At 41.0% G+C, this 21898-nt stretch overlaps 1 protein-coding gene across 6 annotated transcripts in view; it reads right to left on the bottom strand.

Annotated features, from left to right (window-relative positions):
• LOC137642705 (uncharacterized) overlaps positions 1-21898 on the bottom strand; it is a 359826-nt gene that overhangs the window by 17965 nt on the left and 319963 nt on the right. For all 6 annotated transcript variants that reach the window (XM_068375499.1, XM_068375504.1, XM_068375503.1 and 3 more), the window contains 6 exons: positions 19748-19990; positions 17525-17722; positions 16985-17149; positions 16278-16556; positions 7490-7675; positions 6728-6871 (listed from right to left, as the gene is read on the bottom strand). In XM_068375499.1, coding sequence (XP_068231600.1) covers positions 6728-6871; positions 7490-7675; positions 16278-16556; positions 16985-17149; positions 17525-17722; positions 19748-19990 — 1215 coding nt within the window. The remainder of the gene's footprint in view (positions 1-6727; positions 6872-7489; positions 7676-16277; positions 16557-16984; positions 17150-17524; positions 17723-19747; positions 19991-21898) is intronic.

Genomic DNA, 21898 nt, shown 5'->3' with positions numbered 1-21898 from the left:
CTAAATAATGAATATTCACAATAACAAATAATATTTGATAATAAAAATAATACACATAGTAACACCGCAAGTGAAAATTAAAAGCTCTCAAAAACAGGAGTACCAACTGTAGTGAAATCAAGCAAGATCGGTATGAACGAAGAGAATAAACTCCTATAATATAAATATTAAACGATCTAGGTTGCTCAAAACACAGTAAAACCCAGCTTGGTACTTAACTTGGACGGTGTCTCCTGGGAAACCGACGAAGAAGCCATAATTCACTAGAAAATATCCAAAAATTGAGAGCACTAGAAAAATGCGGGTTACTGCACAAGTCGTGCTAAACGGAGTTGGGTTCTGAGCGGATGCATTGTAGTAGTACCGAGTGAGGTTGAACGGCTCTCCTCTATTGGGGTTCTCTGTCGTGGATTAATCTAAATAGTGCGGGACCTCTGGATTATACGCCCAATTTTATACCGACACCAATAGGTGAGCGAGCTAGTTAACCTAGCACTCCTTTACATTTTTTCTCTGGTATATTTAGCAGTAAATTACCTAAGAATAAGTGCTTAAATGGAGCTTATTCACTGGGCGGCACAGGTTCGAGCCCAGAAAGAGGCTGATTGGAGAGGTTCAAATCTTGATGACATAAGGAACCTTAGGACCACGTCTAGATTCCAGCCTGGAGTGGACAACCGACGTTCCTTTGAGGTCTCAAAAGACCTAAGGAGGTCCTGTAGATCTTTGTTGGTGGAAAGATCCAAGCCTCTGTGGCGGAAAACCGCTGCCAACATACTTCTGTAACCCTTGATCGTAGGAGCTGAAAGGGATCTTACGTTCCTTAGATGTAACAGGAAGTCAGCAATCTGGGTTACAGTGGTACTGGTTGAGGAAACTGCATTGGCCTTGTACCAGCTTCGGAAGACTTCCCCTTTAGACTGACAGACTCTGAGAGTGGATGTTCTCCTTGCTCTGGCAATCGCTCTGGCTGCCTCCTTCGAAAAGCCCCTAGCTCTTGAGAGTCTTTCGAAAGTCTGAAGGCAGTCAGACGAAGAGCGTGGAGGTTTGGGTGTACCTTCTTTACGTGAGGTTGACGTAGAAGGTCCACTCCAAGAGGAAGAGTCCTGGGAATGTCGACCAGCCATTGCAGTACCTCTATGAACCATTCTCTCGCGGGCCAGAGCGGAGCCAACCAACGTCAGCCGTGTCCCTTTGCGAGAGGCGAACTTCTGAAGTACCCTGTTGACAATCTTGAACGGCGGGAATGCATACAGGTCGAGATGGGACCAATCCAGCAGAAAAGCATCCACGTGAACTGCTGCTGGGTCTGGAATTGGAGAACAATACAACGGGAGCCTCTAGGTTATCGAGGTAGCGAACAGATCTATGGTTGGCTGACCCCACAGGGCCCAAAGTCTGCTGCAAACATTCTTGTGAAGGGTCCACTCTGTGGGGATGACCTGACCCTTCCGGCTGAGGCGATCTGCCATGACATTCATATCGCCCTGAATGAACCTCGTTACCAGCGTGAGCTTTCGATCTTTTGACCAGATGAGGAGGTCCCTTGCGATCTAGAACAACTTCCACGAATGAGTCCCTCCCTGCTTGGAGATGTAAGCCAAGGCTGTGGTGTTGTCAGAGTCCACCTCCACCACCTTGTTAAGCTGGAGGGACTTGAAGTTTATCAAGGCCAGATGAACCGCCAACAACTCCTTGCAATTGATGTGAAGTGTCCTTTGCTCCTGATTCCATGTTCCCGAGCATTCCTGTCCGTCCAAAGTCGCACCCCAGCCCGTGTCTGATGCGTCCGAGAAGAGACGGCGGTCGGGTTTCTGAACAGCCAAAGGTAGACTTCCTTGAGAAGAAAGCTGTTCTTTCACCACGCGAGAGTAGACCTCCTCTCTTCGGAAACAGGAACTGAGACCGTCTCTAGCGTCATGTCCTTTATCCAGTGAGCAGCTAGATGATACTGAAGGGGGCGGAGGTGGAGTCTCCCTAACACGATGAACAGGGCCAGTGATGAAAGTGTCCCTGTTAGACTCATCCACTACCTGACTGAGCATCGGTTCCTTCTCAGCATGCTCTGGATGCATACTAGGGCTTGGTAGATCCTTGGGGCCGACGGAAAAGCCCGAAAAGCTCGACTCTGAAGATCCATACCCAGGTAGACAATGGTCTGGGATGGGACGAGCTGGGACTCCTCAAAATTGACCAGGAGGCCCAGTTCCTTGGTCAGATCCATAGTCCATCTGAGAATCTCCAGACAGCGACGACTTGTGGGAGCTCTTAAAAGCCAGTCGTCAGACGGAGCCGGACACAAGATCATGGTACTGCTGCACAGTCTGTGAACTGTCAACCCTGGGGAAGCGAGGAAGTACAGTGACAACCCGAAGCTGTCTAGACTGTCTGGGTCGTACAGACAACTCCTTATCGGGTTGCTGAGGTTGCCGCACTGCGTCACAACAAGTCACTTCTGCTGGTTGTTGAACGTCTTCCCAGTGACACACTGACTCCGTAAACAAAAAATCCTCTAACAAGGACTAAGCTTGGACTGTATGTCTTGCAACACAGCTCAAGGTCTATGGGAGCAGGTGTGGTAACAGACGGGGTTAGCGACTGAAGTGGAACCATTACCTTCCCTGGAAGCATGTTAAGCTTAAATAAAAGTCCATAGGAGGCTACGCAGCTAAAGGCTCCTCTCCAAATGACAGAGTCCTCAAGGGAATATCAGAAGGAGGGAGAATAGCACTTTCTCATCTACAGGAACCATATCCGAGAAAAGCTAAGTTCTCTCAGTGAGGGTTTCACTGGTGCAAAAGCAGCAGACTAGAAGGCAACGTTATGAAACTGCTTGACAGTCTAGTGAGTTGGCAACAACCAAAGATGTGTGACTGAGAAGCATGCGGTAAGGTATGCAGAGCATGCTGTATGTAGAGCATGCTGTAAGGTAAGCAGAGCATGTTGCATGGCGTGCGGCTTATGCTGCATGGGATGAGGCTCATGCTGCATGGGATGAGGCTCATGCTGCATGGTATGAGGCTCATGCTGCATGGGAAGAGGCTCAAGCTGCAAGGGAAGAGGCTATGCCGCATGCGTTGAGGAGGATGTCGCATAGTATGAGTCTCCTGCCTCATGGGTTGAGGCGGTTGCCGCATAGCATGAGGCTCCTGCCTCATGGTTTGAGGAGGATGCCGCATAGCATGAGGCTCCTCATAGCATGAGACTCCTGCCTCATGGGTTGAGGAGGATGCCGCATAGCATGAGGCTCCTGCCTCATGGGTTGAGGAGGATGCCGCATAGCATGAGGCTGCCTCATGGGTAGAGGAGGATGTCGCATAGCATGAGGCTCCTGCCTCATGGGTTGAGGAGGATGCCGCATAGCATGAGGCTCCTGCCTCATGGTTTGAGGAGGATGCCGCATAGCATGAGGCTCCTGTGAGGTTCCTGCCTCAAGAGTTGCGTCTGCCTCAAGGGTTGAGGAGGTAGCTGCGCAGAGAGAGGCTCATGCTGTGAAGAATGCGGTTGCTGCATGCGTTGAGGCGGCTGCCTTATAGCATGAGGTTCCTCAAGAGTTGAGGCTCTTGCCTCAAGAGTAGAGGTTCTTGCCTCAAGAGTTGAGGTGGCTGCCACAAGAGTTGAGGTTGCTGCCTCAAGGATGGTGGAGGTTGCCGCAACGCAAGAGGTTGCTGCATAGCGTTGGTATCTGGCAACTCCCAATGCGGCAGCTCACGCGTGGAGGTAGGTTGAGGAACCTCAACATCATACGTCTGGCAGGGTGGACTGCGCAGAGGTGGAGTTGAGGTTGCTGCCTCGAGGATGGTGGAGGTTGTCCACCGCAAGAGGTTGTTGCCTCGAGGATGGAGGAGGTAGTCGCAACGCATGAGGCTCCTACCTCAAGGGTAGAGGAGGTTGCTGCAAAGCATAAGGCTCCTGCCTCAAGTGTTGAGGAGGTTGCCGCGTGGCAAGAGGCTCCTGCCTCAAGGAAAGTGGAGGTTGCTGCACAGAGCTGGTATCTGGCAACTCCCAATGCGGCAGCTCACGCATGGAGGTAGCTTGAGGAACCTCCACATCATACGTCTGGCAGGCTGGACTGCGTAGAGGTGGAGGAGCGCTCGCAGGAGGAGGTGTGTTAACCTTCTCTGCCTGAAACTCCTGCATCAACACCGCAAGCTGAGACTGCATTGTCTGCAGCATAGACCACTAGAGTTTAAGAAAGACAACAACAAACGGAGCTACTGACCGTTGAGACTGAGGGTCTAAAACAGCTGGTGCGGCAACAGACGGAGCTACTGCCTGTTGCGATACCACCTTGCCTCTCTGGGAGGTGTGCAGTTGTCGTACTGCAGCAAGTCCGAACTGACCCAGTGCTAATGGCTACACCTAGGAGTTGGACTTGCGCGGAAGGGACCGACTTGCACTTAAAAGCTGCAAGATTTGGTCCATGGTTTCTGCGAGAAACCTCTTCCGCAGACGAGGAATAAAAGGGCTCTCTCGTCTTTGTGTGGGTGGAGTGATCACGTCGGCAACGTGTGTAGATACACCCGAAACCACGGAGGGAAACGTCCGTTCGTCGATCAAGGCCTGCTGAACCCATAAGTCCTTCGACATTACTTCTCCCCTGGGCTTGGGAGCTTGTAAGAGGTCCCAGACTAGGCGAACAACTGGCAAGAACAGACGAACCCTCGAACGCAACACTGTAACACTTTGCGTTTATCACTTTATCACTTTTGATTTTCTGTTTGCACTTATTTCACTGAACTCGAAACTTTAAGTGGTTCGTACCTGAAACACGCAATTCTATCCTTCCTTAAAAGTTAGTAATTGCGAAAACAGAATTACAATGTAACAGAAAAATATAATGAAAGATAAATAATTCAGTGGCTGGAAAGAGACTAAACACTAGATCAAATAAACTACGTTTAAAATCTCTCACCGCATAAAGCTTGAGAACAAGAATAAAACTCTAGAAACGTTTACCTTCTTCCCCTAAAGAGACTAGGGAGAAGAGCAAAAACGATAACAACGTTACTCGCTTGAACGAAACGTTTATCCTCCTCTCTCTCCCTCCGTCTCTATCTCTCTCTCTCTCTCTCATGACTTAGAACCTGAGAGATGAGCCCAATCATATATATCGTTAAAACATATTATTGTTAAAGGAAAAAAACTGAAAGATTTCCCAAATAAAAAGTTCCTTTATTAGAATTAAAACCATTTAAGCTAAGAAAGAATGAACAAAACGCTAGAATCGGTTTACTCTTACTGCAACGTGACACCGTGAAAATTCTCTCTCTATCGTAACGATAGAGCGCAAGTTGAACGTTCTGAACGTCAACAACTGCAGAGACAAAACAAAACGTTAGTTCAACTTTGAAAACAGTACGAGACTATCAAAGAAATTCTTTCAAAAACATTAAAATAGCATAATATGTTAACAGGTAAAAACGAAATGACGGGCTCAATGTTAATTAACTTCGGTTCCAAGAAAAGACCGCCTACTATTAGGAAAGGTCGAATATAAACAAATATAAAAATTAATTTTAATAAGTTTATAATAAAAGGAAGTTAATCAAAGAGGCCTATAAAAGGCGGAGAGATATAAAATAAATCTATAACTTTGTTAAGCAAAATTAAGAGAGTCTATACTCTCTTCAACACCAACACTTCCGTCTAAGGGAAGGGTCGGCCATTTAAAAGTGAAAGAGAGTTCATACTCTCTTCGTACCAAAATTAAATAAAAAATTAAATCAAATTAATTCCAAAAACTTGCTAAGCTAATGATATAGCTTCCTGAATAGCGAAGGCTAAACTCTAGAGCAAATACATCACCAAATCGTGAGCAATAACTCCAGAATCAACAGCGTATCCATGTAGGTCTAGCCGGAGGCACGACAGAGGAAAAATTGAGGTGGTGTTGACAAGAAGTACTAGAGTACCTGACCACAGATGGCGCTGTTGTGTACACCCCCACCTGAATAGCGATCGCTGGCGTATCCCGACCGTAGATTTCTGTCGGGCAACAGAGTTGACAGCTACATGATTATCGGGTAAGATTAATATTGAAAAACAGTATACTCAATTATATAACAGGAAAGAGTAAGTTGATATTGATACTGTTACAAAAGTAAATTTTCAAGTCTTGGGTAATATTACAAGGGCTTTGTTTTTCTATCAAGGCCTGAGCTATATTTGGTATTAAATAATTGTCAAAAAATAACTATAAATATAACTTAATGGAATTCCAGGGACTTGACCCCCTTAATCAAATTCCCAGATTTTGAACCATAGAATATTAAGTTCTAACCATACAATATCCTAATTGAAATCATATCAACTCCAAACTATACACAAACTATAATATAGAAAATATAACTCTCTATCTTTATTATGCAACATTTATAATACTGTACTGTTTCCAAGCAGTTTTGAATAAAGGGATTTTGACGAAGAAAAAATCTATTTCTGGGAAGAGACCTGTGACGCCCGGTGAAAGAAGTCCTTCTTTACACTTTTCTGATATAAATCTTCCAAATATACCAGAGAAAGATAAAAGCATGGAATGCAGAGGTTACTACCCTCGCGCGAGCACCTTGTGGGTGTCGTGTATACAACAGGGGCGTGTGAAAACCACTATTCACAGGCTGTCTTCCATTTAGATAATTCCTTCATCAAAGGGAAGGGCCGTAACAGGCCATAGAGAACACAGTTGGACCAAATATTATAAACAAAATTTAATTAAAGTATTTACCTCAACTTGAATAGTCCAGCCATTCAAAACAAGGAATCTTAATGATTTGTTTTTGGCAAGAGCATTCAAAGTAACTTGTAGTGCTGCATCGCCAAGAAGGATATGAGGTGATGTTAAGTCAAGTAATTGCAAGGTAGTGTTTTCCTGAAAGAAAAATACTGTTCAGTGTTCAATCAGGAGGCTCTAAATTGAATGCTTACATAGCCAACAGGAATAAAAAGTAACAAAACATAAATAGCTAACCCTGCAGTATCTAAGAAAATATATAGTTCATGAATACATTTACTGTAAGTAATTAAAGCATTTAAAAAATAAATCAAACAAAGTTAACACACAATTGCAATTAGTAAATCATATTAAAGCAATATTCTTTTGGTTGAATGGAAGTTGTACTGTAAATGTTAAGACCATTCACTGGACTCATATAAGTATTTCCATAATATTGAATAAAATTTTCAAGTTTAAAATAGGGCCCTACATGGTGAAGGGTGCATATGCCATTCTAGAATTTCCTAATAAAAATAAAGACATCTAAGAAAAAAAGTTAATCACAACTATAGCTAATGAAACATGATAAAAGAGGATTATCTATTTACAGAAAATCTCACATTCTGCTTATGGTATGTATTAGGAAAATATTTAAAGTGAAGGAACTAAGCATGAAAAACAAATTGCAGAAAGAACATTAGGGACAAAAACTAAAATCAAAATACAAAATTAATGCTTTCACAAAATACAATTCATAATTGCTATATATTGTACCTGCAAAGCTATAAGCACTGGAATTATTTCCGCTAATCTTGAAAGACCTTCCATACGCAATGATGAGAGACACTTGGTGAAGCGAACAGTTTCCCCTAAACAAACAAGATCCTCAGCTCCTAGGGTACATTTACTGATGTTTAGATGACACACTCGAGATGCGGGGTTCCGGAATGCTGAAAAAATCTTTGGAGAAAGAGAACAAGAAAATTAATAAAAAGACTTGATAATAAATGTCAAAAAATATAATTCCACTTTAATAGCATTTAATGAATAGTATTGTAAATCGCATGAGCTGTGTCAGTTTTTAAATGTATCAAAATTCCTCAGAAAAGGACTATTTAGGAGTTTAGTGTGTACAGTACGTATGTTCATAGACAACCCTTGCAAGGACATGAATCCCTAACAAGTTAGAGTTAATGGGTCAATGTATACAGGAAAATTAAAACACATTACTGATAATTCCTCTATTTAGGTTTATAAAATAGCTTAGGTTGGGAAACTTTTCAGCATGGGAGAGAGGTTCATCTACAATCCAATAGAAATATCAAATGAGCCATGACCATAGTATTGTTTATTCCCTGCAGTCAACCCCATTTTGGATAAATAATAAAATATGTGTAAACTGGTACCTGGTTTAAACGATGGGTATATTTTGTTCCAAATCTATTACAAATATGATAAATAGATGTTCAGTAGAGTTGAACATAACTAATATGTTATTTTTATAATAAAATAAATTTTTGAATATACTTACCCGGTGATTATATAAGCTGCAGCTCTGCTGCCCGACAGAAAAACTCTACGCTCGAAATCCGCCAGCGATCGCTATGCAGGTAGGGGGTGTACTTCAACAGCGCCATCTGTCGAGCAGGTACTCAGTACTCAATGTAAACACAGAACTCAATTTTCTCCTTGGTCCACTGGGTCTCTATTGGGGAGGAAGGGAGGGTCCTTTAATATATAATCACCGGGTAAGTATATTCAAAAATTTATTTTATTATAAAAATAACATTTTTCAATATTAAACTTAGCCGGTGATTATATAAGCTGATTCACACCCAGGGGGGTGGGTAGAGACCAGCATTAATTGTTTACATTATTATGAGCTAAGGATTTCGTATTTCATTTTAGCAGTTATTCAAAATAACAAACATAAAATAAATAAGTACCTGGTAAGGAAGTCGACTTGAACAATTACTCTGCCTTTTTTAAGTACGTCTTCCTTACTGAGCCTCGCGATCCTCTTAGGATGCTGAGCGACTCCTAGGAGATGAAGTATCAAGGGTTGCAACCCATACTACAGGACCTCATCAAAACCTCTAATCTAGGCGCTTCTCAAGAAAAGAATTTGACCACCCGCCAAATCAACCAGGATGCGAAAGGCTTCTTAGCCTTCCGGACAACCCAAAAAAACAACAATAAAAAACATTTCAAGAGAAAGATTAAAAAAGGTTATGGAATTAGGGGAATGTAGTGGTTGAGCCCTCACCCACTACTGCACTCGCTGCTACGAATGGTCCCAGGGTGTAGCAGTTCTCGTAAAGAGACTGGACATCTTTAAGATAAAAAGACGCGAACACTGACTTGCTTCTCCAATAGGTTGCGTCCATTATACTCTGCAGAGATCTATTTTGTTTAAAAGCCACTGAAGTAGCGACAGCTCTAACTTCATGTGTCTTTACCTTCAGCACAGCATGGTCTTCTTCATTCAGATGGGAATGAGCTTCTCGTATCAACAGTCTGATATAATAGGAAACTGCATTCTTTGACATAGGTAAAGAAGGTTTCTTAATAGAACACCATAAAGCTTCTGACTGTCCTCGTAAAGATTTAGTTCGTCTTAAATAGAACTTAAGAGCTCTAACAGGGCATAAGACTCTTTCTAGTTCATTTCCAACCATATTTGAAAGGCTTGGAATGTCGAACGATTTCGGCCAAGGGCGAGAAGGTAGCTCGTTTTTGGCTAGAAAACCAAGCTGTAAAGAACATGTAGCCGTTTCAGATGAAAATCCGATGTTCCTGCTGAAGGCGTGAATCTCACTGACTCTTTTAGCTGTGGCTAAGCAAACCAGGAAAAGAGTCTTTAAAGTGAGATCTTTAAAGGAGGCTGATTGTAGTGGCTCGAACCTTTCTGACATCAGGAATCTTAGTACCACGTCTAAATTCCATCCAGGTGTAGCCAAAAGACGCTCCTTCGTGGTCTCAAAAGACTTAAGGAGGTCCTGTAGATCTTTGTTGTTGGAAAGATCTAAGCCTCTGTGACGGAAGACTGTTGCCAACATGCTTCTGTAACCTTTGATAGTGGGAGCTGAAAGGGATCTTTCTTTCCTCAGGTATAATAGGAAGTCAGCTATTTGGGTTACAGAGGTACTGGTTGAGGATACTGATACCGACTTGCACCAATTTCGGAAGACTTCCCACTTCGACTGGTAGACTCTAAGAGTGGATGTCCTCCTCGCTCTAGCAATCGCCCTGGCTGCCTCCTTCGAAAAGGCTCTAGCTCTAGATAGTCTTTCGATAGTCTGAAGGCAGTCAGACGAAGAGCGTGGAGGTCTGGGTGTACCTTCTTTACGTGTGGCTGACGTAGAAGGTCCACTCTTAGAGGAAGAGTTCTGGGAACGTCCACCAGCCATTGAAGTACCTCGGTGAACCATTCTCTCGCGGGCCAGAGGGGAGCAACCAACGTCAACCTTGTCCCTTCGTGAGAGGCGAACTTCTGCAGTACCTTGTTGACAATCTTGAACGGGGGGAATGCATAAAGGTCTAGATGTGACCAATCCAGTAGAAAGGCATCTATAAGAACTGCTGCTGGGTCCGGGATCGGTGAGCAATATATTGGGAGCCTCTTGGTCATCGAGGTTGCGAAGAGATCTATGGTAGGTTGGCCCCAAGTGGCCCATGGTCTCTTGCACACATCCTAGTGTAGGGTCCATTCTGTTGGGATGATTTGACCCTTCCGACTTTAGGCAATCCGCCATAACATTCATATTGCCTTGTATGAACCTCGTTACTAGCGAAAGGTTTAGATCTCTTGACCAGGTGAGGAGGTCCCTTGCGATCTCGTACAACGTCATAGAATGGGTCCCTCCTTGCTTGGAGATGTACGCCAAGGCCGTGGTGTTGTCTGAGTTCACCTCCACCACTTTGCCTTGAAGGAGGGACTTGAAGCTTTTCAAGGCCAGATGAACTGCCAGTAGCTCCTTGCAGTTGATATGTAACGTTCTTTGATTCGAGTTCCACGTTCCCGAGCATTCCCGACCGTCTAGTGTCGCACCCCAGCCCGTGTCCGATGCGTCCGAGAAGAGAACGTGGTTGGGGGTCTGAACAGCCAGGGGCAGACCCTCGCTGAGGTTGATACTGTCCTTCCACCAAGTCAGTGCTGACTTCATCTTCTCGGAAATGGGGATCGAGACCGCTTCTAGCGTCTTGTCATTTTTCCAGTAAACAGCTAGATGAAATTGAAGGGGACGGAGGTGTAGTCTCCCTAACGAAACGAACTGTTCCAGGGATGATAGCGTCCCTATCAGACTCATCCACTGTCTGACTGAACATCGTTTCTTCTTTAGCATGTTCTGGATGCATACCTGGGCTTGACTTGTTCTGGGGGCCGACGGAAAAGCCCGAAAAGCTTGACTGTGAATCTCCATCCCTAAGTACACTATAGTTTGGGATGGGACCAGTTGGGACTTTTCCATATTGACCAGGAGACCCAATTCCTTGATCAGATCTAGAGTCCACTTTAGATTCTCCAGACAGCGACGACTGGAAGACGCTCTTAGAAGCCAGTCGTCCAAATAGAGGGAGGCTCTGATATCCGCTAAATGCAGGAATTTGGCAATATTCCTCATCAGCCTCGTAAATACAAGAGGAGCCGTGCTTAGGCCAAAGCACAGGGCTTGAAATTGGTAGACAACCTTGTCGTAAATGAATCTCAGAAAAGGTTGGGATTCTGGGTGGATGGGGACGTGAAAGTATGCGTCCCTTAGGTCTAAAGAGACCATCCAGTCTTCCTTTCTGACCGCTGCTAGAACTGACTTTGTGGTCTCCATGGCGAACGTCTGCTTTGTGACAAAGACATTCAGCGCACTGACGTCTAGCACCGGCCTCCACCCTCCTGTCTTCTTTACCACTAAGAAGAGACGGTTGTAGAAGCCCGGGTATTGATGGTCCCGGACTTTGACTACAGCTCCCTTTTGTAGCAAGAGAGACACTTCCTGCTTCAAGGCTAGCCTCTTGTCTTCCTCTTTGTACCTGGGAGAGAGATCGATGGGAGACGTTGCTAGAGGGGGTTTGCGGACAAACGGGATCTTGTACCCTTCTCTTAGCAACTTCACAGATTGCGCATCTGCGCCCCTTTTCTCCCAGATCTGCCAGAAGTTCTTGAGTCTGGCTCCCACTGCTGTCTGAAGAAGGTGGCAGTCAGACTCTGCCTTTAAAGGACTTGGTACCTTTCTTCTTCCCACGTCTCCCTTCGGCACGAGCACCTCCTCTGCTGGAGGCTCTGCCACGAAAGGGCGGAATGAATCTGGACGCTGGAGTGTCCATCCTGGGTCTAGATACGGTAGGCAAAGGGGTGGCTTTGCGGGCAGAGGACGCAACCAGGTCATGGGTGTCCTTCTGAATCAAGGAGGTAGCAATCTCCTTTATCAATTCCTCTGGGAAGAGGCACTTTGAGAGAGGAGCAAAAAGAAGTTCCGATCTCTGACACGGTGTTACTCCCGCTGACAGGAACGAGCAAAGGTTTTCCCGTTTCTTGAGGACCCCGGAAACGAACGAAGCCGCAAGCTCACTGGATCCGTCACGTATGGCCTTGTCCATACAGGACATAATGAGCAAGGAAGTTTCCTTGTCCGAAGGGGAGATCTTCCTGCTCAACGCTCCCAAACACCAATCCAAAAAGTTAAAAACCTCGAAGGCTCTGAACACTCCTTTCAACAGATGGTCTAAATCTGAAGGAGACCAACATATCTTAGAGCGTCTCATGGCTAGCCTGCGGGGAGAGTCTACTAGACTTGAGAAGTCGCCCTGGGCAGAGGCAGGAACTCCCAAGCCAAGAACTTCTCCCGTGGCATACCAGACGCTCGATCTGGAAGAGAGTCTCGCAGGGGGAAACGTAAATGCTGTCTTCCCAAGGTTCTTTTTGGACTGCATCCATTCTCCCAACACTCGTAAAGCTCTCTTAGACGAGCGGGCGAGGACGAGTTTCGTAAAGGCAGGCGCGGATGACTGCGTGCCTAAAGCGAACTCAGATGGAGGCGAGCATGGGGCCGCAGATACAAACTGATCAGGATACATCTCCCTGAACAGTGCAAGAACTTTCCTAAAGTCCAAGGAGGATTGCGTGGTCTTGGGTTCGTCGATGTCCGTATGCGGGTCGTCAATGTGTGCAGCGTCGTCATCATCAGAGAGTCCATCATCTGAAAACTGAGGAGGAAGCGGCAAAGGAGTAGGGATCGGCTGGTCAGCTGAGTCCGGCAGCACGGGTGCACGCGTGACTGAACCGGACGCAACGTCATGGAACTGTTGCCCAGTCTGTGAACTGACAACAACCATAGCAGCGCGGGGACGCAAAGCGTCTACTCCAGACTGTCTAGTCTGCTGTGGGCGAGTAGAGGTATCCACACTGGGTTGCGGAGGTTGACGCACCGCGTCAAAACAAAACAACTTAGGTTGTTGTTGTAACTCGCGAACGTCAACGGAAGGTTCCGTGCGTCGCTGAACGTCAACATGCGGCTGGCAGGGTACACTGGAACGCATGAGTGGCGGGACTCTCACAGCTGGAGTGCGGGAGAAGGTAGCCTCAGCGTCCACTGGACGCACAACCGTGTGTGGTTGTAGGCTAGAGGTTGGTGCAGCGTCAACCTTCTCCGCACGAAAGTCCTGCATCAATGACGTTAACTGTGCCTGCATGGTCTGCAGCAAAGACCACTTAGGGTCTACAGTAGCAGGTGCGGCAACAGATGGTGTTACTGCCTGATGCGGTACCGCTTTGCCTCTCTTAGGAGGTGAACAGTCATCGGAAGACTGCAGCGAGTCCGAACTGACCCAGTGGCTACAACTGGGCCGTTGGACTTGCGCGGAAGGGACCGACTTGCGCTTAAGAGGCCGCGAGACCTTGGTCCATGGTTTCTTCCGAGAAACCTCTTCTGCAGACGAGGAATAAATGGGCTCTCTCGTCTTCGTGTGGGTGGGGCGATCTTGGTTAGATACGCCCGAAACCACGGAGGGAACGTCTGTTCGCTGATTAAAGCCTCTCGAACCCTTTGGTCGTACGACATTGCTTCTCCCCTGGGCTTGGGAGCTTGCAAGAGGTCCCGGACTGGGAGGACGACAGGCACGAACAGACGAAGCCTCAAGCGCAACACTATCTACAACACTTTCCACAACACTACCACTCACTTTGTCACTACCCACTGCACTCTTACACTTCAACTCCTTGACGTCTGCCATGAGTTGGTTACGATCACTCGCCAATGACTCGACTCTCTCACCCAGAGCCTGGATGGCACGCATCATATCTGCCATCGAAGGTTGTTGAGTGCTAGAAGGGGGATCAGGAGCAACCACTACAGGGGAAGGAATAGGTTGTGGGGCATGAGGAGAGGAAAATTCAACGGAGCGAGATGAACTTCTCCTGACTCTATCTCTCTCTAGCCTACGTGTGTATTTCTGGAATTCGATGAAATCGAATTCCGAAAGCCCAACGCATTCCTCACATCGATCTTCCAATTGACAGGTCTTATCCCGACAATTGGAACAAACGGTGTGAGGATCGATAGAGGCCTTCGGAAGACGCCTTGAACAGTCCCTAGCATTACATTTCCTGAACTTAGGGACTTGAGAAGGGTCAGCCATTTTGAATTAGTCAAAGGGGAATTCAAAATCTATCCAAAGTCGTCAACAAATAATCCAAAATCAACAAAAGAATGCAAGGATGTATTGAAGATAACGTCTGCAAAGCGAAAGCTCAAAACTAGAAATGTGTACTTCACCAAAATATGTGAAAACCAATCCAGTAAGCAACAGCGAATTTAGTAGGTCTTGCCGGTGGCACGACAGAGAGAAAATTGAGTTCTGTGTTTACATTGAGTACTGAGTACCTGCTCGACAGATGGCGCTGTTGAAGTACACCCCCTACCTGCATAGCGATCGCTGGCGGATTTCGAGCGTAGAGTTTTTCTGTCGGGCAGCAGAGCTGCAGCTTATATAATCACCGGCTAAGTTTAATATTGAAAAATTATCATTTTATCACAACTAATCATAAAACACTGATCAGTATTCTGGGGACTGATCAACTGTTGGACCACAGGATCACCTCCAAGTATTTTTCACTGACCAGTTTACTTCTACCTTGTACACGTCATTGCTCTGCATCTGTATCTAAGTTGTGTGGTGTATTTTTAAACATTTTATACAAAGGTCGTGAATTGGTCTCAAACCCTACAATACCAGCTAAATGTTCTCCACCTTCAAAGATTTCTGGCAGTGAACACAAGTGTCTGAGGAAAATGCTTACTATGGTAGATAATATGAAACTCCTTGACATGCTTAAGGAAGGGAGATGCTATGCAGATGTAGCCAACAATAGGGCATCAATAAATCTACTGTTTGTTACATCAAGATAGACCAAAAGAATCTATGGACAATGGCAAATGTCACATTTAACAAGACAATAAAAAGGGTGGTAACTTCCCATAATAAGGCCCTAGTTAGAATGGAGTTTACATATCTTCAATGATGAGTGTTCAGATTTTAATTTTTTCCTATGCTGTATGCACTGTATATATGTAAAGATGTGTCTAAGAGTGTATAATGGGTTATAAGAGTGTTGGGAGGGTTATATAAAAGCTTAACTTTATAAAGACAATAAAGAAATACTAATATTTAACAAAATTAATAGAACATGCTGTGTATTTCTTACAGCATTTATTCAGCAGTTTTTCAGCTATCTTGGGGGGGTCTGGAACTAACACCAACAATAACTGAGGGATTAGTGTGTGTGTGTATATAGATAAATAAATAAATAAATAAATAAATAAATAAATAAATAAATATATATATATATATATATATATATATATATATATATATATATATATATATATATATACAGCTATATATATATATATATATATATATATATATATATATATATATATATATATATATATATATATGTATATATATATATATATATATATATATATATATATATATATATATATATATATATATATATATACTGTATATATATTCACACACACACACACACACACACATATATATATATATATATATATATATATATATATATATATATATATATATATATATATATATATATATAAATACATGTGTGTGTGTACTGTATGTGCATGTGATCAAGTGTCTGTATGAGTGTGAGAGCTGTAAATACAATACTGTATATAATACAAAAATCTTTCTTATAGTACAAGTACTGTACAAAAATTCTTTTTTCATTCTAGAGCAGTTTATCAGACAAAAATTACTGGTACTATTATACTGTACTTAATTATGACTGCTTTTTTATTACACTTATAATAAACACTAGGGTTTAATATATTCCTAATATCTATTATCATATTCAGTTTGTTACCATTACTAGATTCAAAGGGTGTGGCTGAATATTTGTTCTCAGATAGGAAGTGGGAATTAGAGCAAAATAAAGTTCAAGAAACTGGAAAGATTAAAGCAAAATGCAAATAGGTGCAACTTCACGGTGTGAATTGTAAGTATTGATGAAGTGTAATTCTAATCTACTAACCTCATGAAATCCATTTGCATGAACCAATGGACTGCAAGCAGGGGGTGGGAATGATGTCTTTTGAAGAAGGGTTGTATCTGAATTTCGTTTTTCCGCAGACAGTGAATGTAAGCGCCCTCTTCTAGGCAAAGATTGGTAGAAAGAGCGAGGGAGAGAATTGAAAACTGATCTGGTATTGCCTTGTGCATCTGTAAAGCTCCAAAATGACAGTGGTGCTGGAGCGTCTTCTCTTGTTGGTGATGGTGTGCTTGCTCCTGTGCCAGTTGAACGTTCATCCACCTTATAAGATAATAGTTTTTTCTTTTAAGATGTTCTATATGCAATCCTTTCGGGATAGATTCATCAATTAAATAAAACACCATATATTCATGAGCATATTCCAGTATAAATTACATTAGTAAAACATAATTAAAAGTACTACATGTATTCATGTAAAAGAGTATTACAGTACATGCTTCTAAATTGGCGACGGGTTAATCTATCTTTACCTATAAGGAGGAGTGTATACAAAAAAAAAAAAAAAAAAAAAAAAAAAAAAAAAAAAAAAAAAAAAAAAAAAAAAAAATCCTCTCCAACATGCACATGTACACATTTTCTACTATAAATGCTAAAGCATATAAAGTAAAATGTATTTCATAAACAGCAAATAATACATACAGCCAATCATACACTAATATTCAAAATTAACAAATACAAAAAAATCTTACAGGAGTTCCAGAGCTGAGGGAGCCTGCTAAATTGAGTGAAACTAGTGGATTATTTTCCACCAGTGATGCAACAGCTTTCAAACCATCTAGGCCACAAGCTAAATGAGGAAGGTGAAGTATGCGGACTTGGGGGGCCATTTTCAAGACTTCACATAATTGTACAACCTGCAAAAGAATAAAAAAGCATAAGATGCTTAACCTGATACAGATTTTAACTCTAGTGCTGCAATTTCCCTATTATCATATTTTCCTTTAAATATATGAAAAAAAAAAAAATCAATAAGCACTAACACAAGTAAATGTCCCTTGAGCAATTGTAAACATTTATGACTTACAATAACAAAGTAAATCTACAAGTTTAAAAAATATAGACTTTATGTAAAATGGCCATTTATGTATATTAACAATATGAAATTTCACTAATTCAGTTCAACAAGGTTAAACAAAAGATTGTTTTTCAAATTTATTGCTAAATTTTGGCCTTTGGTACAAGCCCAATTTACAAATATTGTATAATATTTACAACAAAAAACAGCATACCTGTTCTCCATCTAATTCCAAGGCAACTACAAGCTTATTAAGTGCCTGAGCTAGCTCAGGCAACGTATCACAGATCATGTCTACAACTGGACTTAGAATTTCAGCTGTAGCCTCATCCAAAGAAGTCACTTGGATTTCAAAAGATTCAAGTCGCCTTTTTGTAAGCACAGCTCTCACGTATGACACAAGTCTTCTAACCTGATAAGAAAAAAGTAAGGGTTTGATGCATGACATGTTCTATGACAACTACTTGATTTGCAGATTAAACTAATCTTAGAAATATCAAGTACTGTATCCTAACAAATAATTTCATCACAAATAAATGGTAAAAACACAAATCTTAATGAGTGATAACTTGCAATACTTTCAGGAAGATAATGTTAGTACAGATAAGAAAAGGATGTATACTCACATGAAATAAACTGTCACATGATATGAAATGAAGATTAATAAACATCTTTTAAACTGACAACAAAAAAAGCTAAAAAATCATACAAAATGAGCAGCAATCATACATTACTGATACTGAGACAGAATGTGTTACAGTTTTGGATGAGCATCTACAATAAAATGAATGAAGAGAACAACAAATTTAGAGTACAGTACCTATTGGGCATATTGGAACCAAAAAAATTGGATGTGAGGATGTGATAAACCCAGAATTTTTCCTAGGTGACATACCCATAAAGAAGTTGATAAGCTAAAGAATATAGTGAAATAAGGATTGCACTGTTATGCAAGGCAAATTATTTCTCGTACAATAAAGTTAGTAATGGAAAGGATGATGAAGAAAAAATCATAACAATAAAACCATAGAAATAAAGAAATAATAAAGTAAAAGAATATGAAAAATGGTCAGTAATATATAAAATCATGTCTCAGGACAACGAGGATAGGAATTCAACATTATTTTTAGGATGACTAGGAAACATGTGGCATATGATGAGGTGGACCAAGAATTGATTCATTGATATACACTGAAATGTATTGAAAAGTTAGTCTATTAGGGCAAACTATGAAAGTATACAAGATTATTAAAATCAAGTGCTAATAACATGGCTTTATACAAAGATACTAAACAACAAAGACAGTCTTTAAAACTATGCAATTACAGAAAAGACGCAGAATAAAAAAAAGAAAATGTACAGTATTCATAGTACATGAGAAGTTATATGAAAGAGTGCCAAGAGTAATTTGATAGGATTACATAAGCAAAGGGTACTGGATAGACTTATTGAGCAAATTACTGGTTTAATCATGACCCCAGATCTGAAGTGATAACAGTGACCTGAGTATCATGAAAGTTGGTCTTCAAGAGTCAGTCCTTTGCTTTTAATCACATAACAGCAGTACCTAAAAATGTGTGTAGAAATAGAACTTTGGAACAAATGATATGGTAACAAAAGAATTAACGAATTTTTTTAAAATGCTGAAAAGAATAAAACATGGAATAGAGAATAGGACTGAAAATCAACCTCAACAAAATATTTGAATATCAAAAGGTGCTTATGCAACACATGATTTGAAAAAGGATCTTATGATGGCCAAAATTTATAAGAGTAAATAGTCATGAGAATGGAGAGAATGACCATGGTTATGACTACAGACAGTCCTTAGAAGCTGCAAAACTCTTATGTTACCTTAGATAATAAAGCCAGTAAAAGAAAAAATGAAGAAATGAGAAGAAACAACCTGTGTGAAGCAGTTAGAGATAGAGGAACTAATTGTTGAGAGGTGTAAAAAGCCAATATCTTTCTAAAAATTGCGGACACTGTTATTTAAAAAGAAAACAGGCAGATAACTTAAAAGCCTGAGATAGTTTGGGCATTTGATGAAAGAAGGAGAGGATCATTTCCTCACAAGAGTAGAAAATATGGAATTAACAAGATGACGGACAACCAATATGAGGGCCAAGAAAATAATCAAAATCTGAATCAGATGGGAAATTGGGTGGAAAGTGCACAATTTAATGCCAGAATATTAAATTGTAAAATACATGATAGTAATGTAAAGAAGTAAAAATTCTAGTCACCACAACCATTAACACCAAAATTACTTCTACTGAAAATCAAGTGAGCTTTGGGAATTGTAAAATTACTAAAACTTAAATAAAATTTTTTATCATAAAAGCTTGTGGCTTCCACAGAACTTTAAAATAAAAAAGTAGAACACTAATTTCATTAACTAAAGTAGTATATAGAAATAACACAAAATTAGAGTTACCTCTGTTTCCCCAAAATCTCCACCAACGACACAAGTCAGCTTCACACTTTTTACACTTTCATTAAATGACATTGATGTGAAGAACGACTCATGTTTATCTCTTGAGTTCCCATCAAAGTCCAAGAGTACTTCAACGCCTTCCAACATGCAATCAGGGGAATATAGAAGACGACCCCAGTCTTCCAATTCAGGTGAGTTTGTTTGTATTACAACATGCTCTCGGCCTGATACATGTTTGCACACCTGAAAAAAAAAAGAAGATATTTAAGTTCTCTTAGCCTTCTAATAAAACAGTATAAAGTAAATGACTCAGGCATACAACTGATGCCTTTTTTACCTGAATTATTGCCTCAGTAAACTTAGGGAACAGAAAGCCAGCATTTATAAAAGATAATATTTAAAGAATACGCTACTGATGGAGTAACACAAAAAGAACCCAAGTGAAAATACTTAACAAATAGCAAAACAAAAATTATAGAAATTAGCACTGAATTTCCCTGTCATACTCGGTAACCCTTTTGAGAGAACTTCCTAGAAGTATACCTTATCCTCAGTACCTCATAGCTATTCAGTTTGTCAATATCATACCAAGTATTTATGAGGATGATTTCCCTCTCACAATTGTTATCTCTTTTGAGAGAACTTCCTAGAAATATACCTTATCCTCAGTACATCATGGATCATCTGTCTGTCAAGATCATACCAAGTATTTATGATAATGAATTATAAATTATGGGCTACATAGCCCATCACTAAGGTTGGGGAGACTAATCAATACAGAGGTACTCAGTATTTAGGGCAAGGTTTGAAGTATTCTTTAACTCTGCTAGAATAAAACAGCAACTTCAATTTCATGGGTGAATTGGCATGCCATCATTCTTCACCCTCCTTCACATTCTTTGAATAATACATTTATTTTCAGCTACATTGTTGTATTGGCAATGAAAGGTTAATTGTGACTGAAGAATAGGATAAATATAGCAGGAAAAAAACTGAAAGCTTAGCTAATTTCATTAAGTGCAAATAATAAGATCCACGCTATAAACCGCATCTATTGTAAGTAAAGTGGTTACTCTCTAATGGGGCCCCACTCATCAAAAAGGTGCCTGGGGTCTTGGGGGTATGGGAAGAGTAAAATTTTATTATAACAGTAGTAAAATTAGACTAATAAATCCCACTTTTAAACTCTTATCAGGTTTGCTTGGAACATATGTCCTAAAATAGGAAGATAGAATGGGAGTAAGCAAAGTTAAATCACTTAGACAGCCAAATATTTAGGAACCAGAAGGCATGTATGAAAAATAAAAGGTAAAAGAAATATACATGTAAAAGAATCTTTAGTATTATATACAGTACTGCAAAAGTAGTAAGACACAGTGGAATTGACAACTCCTTACAAGATAAAAGATAATTAGATAATTGTACTATTTACGTTTCACCTTTCCATTCTACTAAACAGCAAGAACATTTACATATCAGTAATTAACCATCCTACACTATTAGCCTTAAAAACCCAAATCTCTCTCTTAGTTTGCTATGTAACTTTCCTGTATTTGTTTTTTGTTTAGAAACTAACAATCATATAAATTCATATACCTTTGAAAAAATTATTTGTCCCAGACATAAAGTGCGATAAATAATTGTGACAAATATCCTTTACCTATTTATATTGCACATAATTTTTCTTGAATATACAGAAGAACCCTTCCTTAAATATCATTATTATTATGATTTTTATCATAACTTTGCTATTATTGTTGATAGTTTAATTTGACAATTAATGTATAAATGATCAACTTTTTACAGGTAGCAAAATTAATCTTACAGTTGACAGAATTCAACTTCATTCCCTTATACAATGAAGAACAATTTGATGTTGATTCTTGAAATACACTGTTCAGCAAATGTATCACACATATTAAATATTTTTTTCAGATTGTTATGATTTATGGGGCAGGTAACCTTAAGGCTTTACCTGGTCTTGGCCTCATGAAAATTAAACAAAAAGGGATAGGAAGAGTGGGGCTTGAAATGGAAGGAAAGGAAAGACTTACCTCAGGGAATAGAAGATGGTACAAGAAAGAGAAACTGAATAAGGAAGAGGGAAACAGTCACCAAAGTATATCTAAAGATTGCGGATTTCTACACAAA

The sequence above is a fragment of the Palaemon carinicauda genome, chromosome 6, assembly GCF_036898095.1.
Source record: "Palaemon carinicauda isolate YSFRI2023 chromosome 6, ASM3689809v2, whole genome shotgun sequence".
NCBI classification, from domain to species: domain Eukaryota; kingdom Metazoa; phylum Arthropoda; class Malacostraca; order Decapoda; family Palaemonidae; genus Palaemon; species Palaemon carinicauda.
Note: the sequence above shows the minus strand (reverse complement) of the source record. Positions and strands in the feature narration are given on the sequence as shown.